At 30.4% G+C, this 9,587-nt stretch overlaps 1 protein-coding gene across 1 annotated transcript in view; it reads right to left on the reverse strand.

Annotated features, from left to right (window-relative positions):
* The window catches only part of LOC108694398 (laminin subunit alpha-1), a 167,786-nt gene extending 158,537 nt beyond the window's left edge, over positions 1–9,249 (reverse strand). The window contains exon 1 of the mRNA XM_018203825.1: positions 9,120–9,249. Within this exon, the coding sequence (XP_018059314.1) occupies positions 9,120–9,249 (130 nt within the window). The remainder of the gene's footprint in view (positions 1–9,119) is intronic.
* Positions 9,250–9,587: the final 338 nt, after the last annotated feature.

Raw genomic sequence — 9,587 nt, forward strand, 5'->3', positions numbered from 1 at the left:
TAAAATTAAATTAATTTAAATTAAATATTAAATGAAAATATATTCAAACATTAATATTTTGCAAAAAAATAACACTTTTAAATGTATCGATATATTGTATCAGAAGATAAGTAACAGCTTCTTTAAATGTGCAATTTACCGCATTTATGAATACAAGCTGAAGGAAATTCATTCCTTTTCTTTTATTTCTTCCAAAGAATGTTTTTATTATGAAAAAAGAAAAGAAAGGAAAAAGCAACATCGTAAAGGCCTCGTATTGAGAGATCTTTACGTTCATTTATGCCGATATGGACATGTGGCTTTGATACCGTAACAGCATTTGCTTTATGTATTGTTATTTAATCAATCAACTCGAAGGTGCACAAATCGTTCCGTCCTTAGAACGAACTCTATCATTCGACGCGTTTCTTATGTTTTTCATTAATCATATTCATTCATGATCGTGTATCGCCTCTGCAGTTTTGATTAAGCGACATAATATGCGTCATAAAGCTCGATTGAAATATAACCAAGCGCGATTGACATAAATGGAAATGCCGATACTGTTGAGAGCCAAAACCTAATGCAAATTATTCAGCCGCAATCGTTCACCTATCATGTTACATTTAAATTTTCCGAAAATAAAAATAAAAAGAAGTATTATTAGTAACATGAAATTAAATTATTATTACGCACATTGCACATGTCACATTACGTACGAAATTTCATTTCATTACATTTAAAATACTTATATTATAATAAATTCGCATAATAATTTTGCTGAAGTATATAAAAATTTAGTTAATATAGATCTGAAAATAATTTTGTTTAGACCGTCAAAATACTTATACAGAATGTTTAAACTGATTGTTAGAATGTTAAAACTTTTAGCAGTATTTTGCATCAATACTTAAGTGTCCTGCATAATTATTTTAATGATTCAATGAAATTATTTTTACATCTGTATCTAATTAAATTTTTAGATACTTCAAAAAAATCGTTCTTTCCATGTATTAATAATAATATAATTTTAATATATATAACAGATAACATGTAGTACAAAAGCAATTTTTTTAATTGAATTTTTTAAATTGCGTAAGCTCGGGCATTTTGTAAACATGAAGCATTACCATTGATAACCGAATGAATAATCGATTTGAATTCAGAATTCGAAACAGAATGATGTCTTTCATGAAAGAGAGAGTCTTTCACGAAGGTTCTCAGATATACATGCAGTATATTATAGTCCACGAAGTCGTGCTATATCGCGAAAATGTCCATTTTATCACCTATGTGGGCACGATCATGTTATTATCAGTAATGATTGCGATTATTATGATGATTATAATGCGTTGATACAATGAAATCTATGATTAGGCGATTTATTTACTAAATTAGCATTTCAATTTAATGAATAATAAATATATGTGTATTAATTGTAAACAACAAATTATAAACTTTATATCGTAAAGTTATTGTTGTTATTTGATTTGTATCATTGCTATATCGTTCTATTTCAATCTCGGACATATCATGAATTCGAAAAATAAAACTATTATAAATTCCAATTAACCGAATGAATAATTAATTATGATTTTCAGATTAAGTCATATTTTGCATAAAATAAGCCGTTATTTCAGAGCATTTTCAGAATTATCATATTAAGACTTCCGGTAAATTATATTTGGCACGGTTCACCTCGTTCTGAGAATCAATTCTCGCGCAATATAGTCTGTTAATATAGGAATCCTCTTATTAACTCGTGACATTTCGTAATAATATCAAATTTTATTGTAAAGCAATTGGCAAGAAACATAATACAAGAAACATAATAAGCGAATTTCGACATCTCGAAACGGAAATGATTGTCGTTCAATTGGGAGTAACAAGCGATCCGGCCGAAAAAGGATTGCCGGCAGGCACGTTTGAACTAATTTCGTCCGAGCCAATTAAGAACAGTGGCGCACGACTCGTCGTCGATAATTGATACGTCTCTCAAACAGACATGTCTAACACCGGAAGCGTCCTAAAATATCTACGGTAAAATTCATGCATACCAATGTAATTATGGTATCTAAAAAAAAATTCATGATGCTTACTAAAGACAATATTATTTAAATGGAAATTAGTTTTATTTTTAATCGCGCATTTATTATTTAATTAACTAGTAATACTCAAGAATTTCGATTCATATTAAAATTTAAAATATGTTAATTTTCATTCAGAATAATCTTTTTTCTCATACGTATTTTTTCTTTAACATATTTGTTCTATAAAAAATATATTTGTATCAGACTTCATTTACACATCGATTTTTCGTAGAAAAAAAATGCGTTTATCATCAAGATTTCATGAATGAAGAAATTTTACTTCACTAAAGAAAAACATTCGAGTAATTAATAATGAAGGATTTTAATAGCCTTGAAGATCACGGTTTGTAGTTCAAGTGAATCTCTCTTGTTGGTCTCACATTCCCTTAAGGGTCTGGTCGCGAGTTCCACGTGGTTCCATAGAACCCTCGGTACTCCGGGCACGTACACGCCGGCAGTGTTACTTTGCATGCTTGGGTCGGCCTGGCATTTAAACAGGAATAAAACGAGAAGCGCGCGCGAAACGAGAATGGGATTATTTCGAGAACGGCACAGAGATTTCGGACGGACGTTGCGTCGGCTTCGAAAAGTGCCAGGTGCGCTACGTAAAGTCGACCGCGAATCGTTTATGTCGTTACTGACGTATTTCAAAGTGATTGACGTCTGTTGTTACAAACCAATCCTTGCGATCGATACTAAATGCGGTCAGAAAAAACGAAAAACTTCTCGGAAAGAACGATTTTGTAGTAAAGTATTTAAAGATTTAGTTGGTACAAATTTAAAAATAATTTTGATTATCAAAATAATTACATAGAAATCTCAAATAAGAAGTGCAAAAAGTTTTATATCTAACAGTTAGTTTGAGTATCTTGCCTAACTATTTTGATAGTCCAACAAAATTATTTTCAAATTAGTATCTAGTTTAATTTTTAATAACTTTAACAAAGCTGTCCATTCTTTATAGTTGCGCTTGGAAATTTTAGTTACAGCATAAACATTATATTTGTTACTTAAATAGAAATCAATACACATATTTATAGTCATCAATTTATATCAAGTTTAAATAATTTCTTTTTAATAATTAGTTGCAATATTTCTAATTAACAAATGACGATTAATGTATAAATCGAAATGAACATTGTATAGAACATCAGGCATATATATATATATATAGATATAGATGTCTATTTCTTGTAAAAAGGAAATTATACGAACTATTATCGAATTAATCAGAAAGTATGCCATCTGTCACGAAGAAACGATCAATCAAAAGTCATTCAAGACAAATTTCTAATACTGGATAATTCATCAATTTCCCTTTAAATTTTCCCGTTAAATGCTCTTTAAGAGCAAGAGTAAGATAACTGATGATCAAACGCAACAGATGTTAAAGTAGAAACGCCCCGCTTCTCCAAGCTCGAACAACGAGCATTCACGTCGATCCATCGGAGCAAATGATTAAATCCGCTCTTTCTCCGAAACTAATTAAATTAATGATCCCCCCTCGGGCGAATTCTCGTCGTTTAGATAGAGTCTGGGTACCGCCTTCTACGTCTCGACAACTTGAGGGTACCGCAACAGCGTCTTTATCCCTTTATCTTTATTTGATTCAGCCAGTCGCTTCATTATCGTTTCTCTCGCGGAGCTTGATGTTGCCCAAAAATCGCGCGAGAAGAAATTATCTGATTCATCAAATTGACGGAGTCAAAATGTTATATGCGATCGAATGCCGATTATCAGATAATAATTTAAAGGCACAGTATAAATTTCATCGAAAGTAAAGGCGTAAGAATAACATAACATAAATTTGAAATTGTGTAATATATAGCTACAAAATTATAAAATTTTATAAAAATAATCCAAGCATGCGAACATGATCAATGTACAGAAGTACATTCGATTGCATACACAATATCGCTTTAGGTGCTTTAATCGTTACCCGTAAATTGCATCGTAGAAACAGGAAATGAGGCCAATGAGGAAATACATGTGATATAGTGAGCATTAATTTAAATGATAAAAATTATATCTGTGTATGATAGGTATTATCTATTGTCACTTATAAATTACATATAACCAGAAATTACATATAAATATTAGTTGATGCTAAATATAAAGTTTATATAAATACAGATTATCTAACGTAATAATTATTAATTATTCTATAATATACTATTTATAAAGAAATATTGATGGAAAGGCTTTCATAATTATCCTATAAAATACTATTTATAGAAAATATTGATAAAAAATTATATTTATAAAAAATATTGATAGAAAGGCTTTTATAATTATTCTAAGTTTTATAAATATTAAAAAATCAAAAGTTTTTTATATGTATATCTGTCATGCCACATTTTTCTAGTTGATTTTACATTAAAAATCATGTTTTTTATCAGTGTTGTAACAGATATTTTTTTTTAAAAAGTTAAGATATGAGTATTATGTGTAGGAAAAGTACCTAGTTATAGAGATAAAGATGCAATTTAAAAATATTATTTAGGTATAAACACAGGTACAATATCTGAAAGATTTAGTTATTTTTTAGATACTTCTCATAAAAAAAAAATAAACTACGTAAATGAATTTTATTTTACATCAAATTATTACTTATGTAGTACTTAATATTTGAATAATTGTCATTTGTAATGTTTTTTTTAAATCAGTGTTTCAAATATTGTATGAGAAGGTGGATTTCTTCTGGGAGTTAAAATTAAGTTTATAATAACAATATATAGATAAAAAAATCGTGTACCTATGTATCTAAACTTAAAACTTACGTTACAAAAAAGTATTCAGATACAGGTATTTCCGCTTATAAGATCTTAAGTAATGCACTCAGGTATTGCTAAAATGCCTAACTTAGTACTTATATTTAGGTATGTTACAACACTGTTTTTTTATATATATTTTTTATTTATTTTTATTTCATGTTTTAAAAAAACATAAAACTGTATAAAAAAAAATCTACATAAATAAGCTTAAGCATTCAGCCAGTCGACTACACGTAAGTGCAAAGTAAGATCCAACGCGATGGCAAATACGATATCCTACGTATTGTATGCTACATGCGCGGCAGGATAGAGGAATACATTTCGCAATATTCCCGAGTGAAATTTGCGTTTGCCACTCGGCACTATGCGAACCGATCGACTGGATTGCAAAAACAGGAAGCAACATATAAGCGGGCTGCGGGGTGCGAATGCGCCATATGATCTCGATATCTTGAAGATCCTATCGGAGGCGGCGTGACTCTGTTCGGCTACGTGTGCGAGCGATCGATCGATCGATCGCATTTCACGTCAAAGAGGTGACGGTGAACGTTAATTATCACGCGTTATTTTTATTTATCAATGCGAGAGAGCTGCACCGTCATCGCGTAAGTGTCATTAAAAATGTGTTTCTCGCGCGGCTCTGCCTCTTAAAAGAGAGGCATCTAAGAGGCTTAAAATCGGAAGAGAAAAAAAGAAAGGATAAGGAGAAGAACAAGAGAGAGACGAAAAGCAAGAACGTAAGCGATACAAAAGACGAAAGCACCAAAGTTAATTACACTCAGTAGCCCAACTGTGATCGTTAACCGGCTGTTAATTACCTCATAAACGAGCTACTGAACGGTCGAAACGTTTCAAGAGAGTCTTCAAAACACAACGATAGAATGGCGTGATACATTGCTATGTCGAGGAATCTCAGATACTTCTTTTGCATTTTCATGTTATCGATATAATAGTAAATAAAATTTAAAAGCTATATATAAATGATTCTCTTAACATATGGAATTTTTTCGATTAACTTGAAAAATATGACAAACTTACTTTAACATGCAAAATTATTTTATAATCTCGAAATGCTATATGAAAAATCGTGGGAAAAATCTCGATTTGGTATTATATTATATATCTATAATATAATACCAAATTTGTTTAAATAATTGAAAATACTGAAATTATTTTCAAAAATGGGGCATATTTTTTTCTAATAATTTTTAGAGAAGAATATCATATTTTGATACTTTAAAAGCTTTCTTTAAAACTAACAAAATATCAAAAAACCTTTTAAAATATTAAATTGCCATTAACTAATGCTTTCAAACAGATATTAATTAATCGGCATACCTGTCGATCTGATTTATCCGATACGATTTATTTATTTATAAGCGTCTACAATAAATCCTCCGCGGAAAAGTCCAGCCGCTCATAAATTGCATTAAATTACACCGGCCGGAAACGCTTTACCCTCTTCGCGCTTTTTCTCTCCATGCGTTTCTCCTATCTCTCGGCATTTTTGTTACTCATCGTTCGAGTGCGCACGTTACACGCGATATCGCCGATATGAAAGAATCGATATCCCTGAGAGAGAACTGCCTTTGATCGCCCTGGAGTAACGAGGTAAAAGGGTGCGTTCGCACTCGCGATGCGCCCTACGGAGATTCGAGGCGACCGTCGTCGTGTTGCTAAATATAAAGCAAAGAGACCCCCAAAGAGGAGGAGAAGGAGGTTGAGGAATGTCCTGATGCTTAATATTCTCGGACCAGACACACGTTTTACGAGGTCGCGCGAGATTCGGTCGGAATTTTCGGCAATATTTTAAAAGACCGCACACGCATCACGTCCGGGACTGTGTGGTTTTTGCCTCGTCATGCCGGAAACCAGCCAAAATTTAAGAAACGAGATTACATGTTATCGCGGGAGAAAACCACAAGAGGCGCCACGCAATGCGAGAGATTTAATTTCGGAAAAATATCAGAGGATACGTGGTGCAACATCGCGTGGGCATCGTTATACACATGGATCGTGTCTCGAAAGTGCAAGATAATCCGGTGCAAGATTTAATGTTATATCGGTTAATTAACTTCCGTGCCGGCCCAGACGTTAGGAAATAATTTGTGAGATAGCGATTGAACATTTAACACTATACTAGAAAAAGAGTCTGATTGCATTAATTAGAATTCTGATTAAAAATCAAAATTTTCTAGTTGAATCTATCATTAATTTTAATTAAATTAATTGGAATTGTGATTGATATAGATACGATCAGAATCTTTTGTTCATTCATTTTTAACAAGAAATTTTTTTCTGTGTAGAAATACTGGGCAGTTATTGATCGTTTCTATTTTTTTAGATTAATATTTTTGTGAAAGATAAGATTCTAAAATTTTTATTAACTTTTTAATAATTATGTCCTTTATGATATATTTGGATTTTCATCACGTTTTTTATTTTTATAGTAATTCATTTGCTTGGTTCTTTACATATGAGAACGTTGGTATTTTTATAATATTATTAAGTGTAAGGATGGACGTTATCAGTTAGAAATAATTACTTATGCATTTTTTCATGAAATATATAATTGTTAATATAAATCATAGCTAAATATTATTCATTATTTAAAACCTTCAATCAACCGATTACATATATTAATTATAGTCATATATTATTAATAAATTATTCAATGCTTTCAACTTTAACCGCTAATATCTCCGATACAATTACGGTTGACTGAAGCTGAAGGTTTTAAATAATTTGTGAATATTTAGTATGATTTATGTAAAGAATTGGTAATTGTATTAGTGTTAAAAAAATTATGTGCATAAATATGATATACAAAATAAATGTATGTTAATATATTATAGTGCATAAAACAGCATTGATTTTCTTAAAAACAGGCAGTTTGCTCCCACTAAAATTCAATCGCGACAAACTCGAGGCGTTTTGTTATTGCACCGATTTGAATAACATTCAATATGTTATGGTCATATTCTATGCGTATGCGTAATATTTACGTCTTATGCAAATCCGAACGCCATAACGTCAGTAACCGCATGGCAATGATATCGTAATTTGCATTTAAAAGGCATACATGTATAAATGGAAATAAAGATCTCATCGTACGAAATATGTCATAAAAGTTGAATAAAATATCGAAATAGTTGAATAAAATGAATCAGAATGAAAATATAAACCGGCTGTGTGCTTAGCAGAACAATTAGCTTTGCAATTATAAAATTCTTTGGTTACCTTTAGTTCATCACTGGATCTGTATAAAGTTATAAACCAATCATATTAAGAAACATAACAAGAAACTAATAACAATTACAAAGCTGATTTTTCTATCGAATACAATCAAAGAAAACATGTATAATACATCTTCAAAAAAATAAAATAATTTGTAATATTTAGAATGTCTCAATTTTTCATAGACTAAAATGTTATATAAATAGAACGAAATTCTATTTTAAACATATTGCAAGTAGAACAAATAAAATGTTACAACTTCAATAAAAATATAGATATTATTTGAAATTTAATAATCTCCAATTATTATATGCAACAATCAACATTTGATTTTGATTGTATTGTATCAATATAAAAGTTTGATTACTTTTGAATATATTTAACAAGATGTTAAAATTCTATTATTTCTTTTTAATAACATTTATCGCATCTAAAACTGCTTGGGGTCAATGTTTTTTTAAATTATTTCTTTAAAAAACTTTTATTCGTAATGCAATAAATAAATTAATGATAAAATTTTAGAAATAATTATAAAATAAACAATTCTCTAAATTATGATTATTTCATAATTCTCTAAAGTTTCTTTCAAGACATTTGCGTCTCACAATTTTAATTGAAAAAAGTCAACTAAAATTTATAATAAAAAAATCAAAACATGAAAAATTCTCTCGTTAAAACATATGAAATTAAAATATATATTTTTCTATTTTTATTCAATAAAATTATTCAACGCCAAATATGATTCAAAAATACCAAATTGTCTTAGATAAACTAAAAGCAATAAATATATAATTTAAAAAATTACTTTTAATATTTGTTTTTTTGAATTTTAAGTATTTGAATTTTAATATTTGTTTAAATAATACTAATAAAACATTTTACTTTACTTATATAATAAATAAAACGATTTTTAATTCAAATTAATGGTTCTTGTACCAAATAAATATATATTTACATTTAGTAAATATTTATTATTCAATTAAATATTTATTAAAATATTTAGTAAATTTTTTTAACATAGCAAATAGCAGGTACTTACCTTGCTTAAGACTATGTCTAAATCCACGCGCTTGGACGGCTGTCGGGTCGTTCAGGAACAACGAGAAGACAACAACAAGGAGGCGTAACGTGACGTTGCTAGCATGTCCCTTCTTCGTGGCAGTGGCCATGGTCCACGAGGATTTCTATAATTCCTTGACACCACCGAACAAAGGCGATCATTGACAGGAGGCACTTACATAGTCCGTAAATCGTCGGAAAAAACGGAAAAAAGAGAATAAAAAAGAAAAACGATGAATGAAAAATTATTGTCTCACTCCGCTCCGGCTCTCGTCAATCATCGATTCGCGTCGCATCGTCGTATCGCCATGTTGATCGCCTCGTGATAGATCGCGCGCGAAAATCAGCAACTTATCCACACCGCGTCGTCGCGTTTCTGTTTCGCTAATTCGTCGACAATTATCGCGAATTTCTGAACGCCACTCGATCATACCGGAACACATCGACG

The sequence above is a fragment of the Atta colombica genome, unplaced genomic scaffold, assembly GCF_001594045.1.
Source record: "Atta colombica isolate Treedump-2 unplaced genomic scaffold, Acol1.0 scaffold12, whole genome shotgun sequence".
Taxonomy (NCBI): Eukaryota; Metazoa; Arthropoda; class Insecta; order Hymenoptera; family Formicidae; genus Atta; species Atta colombica.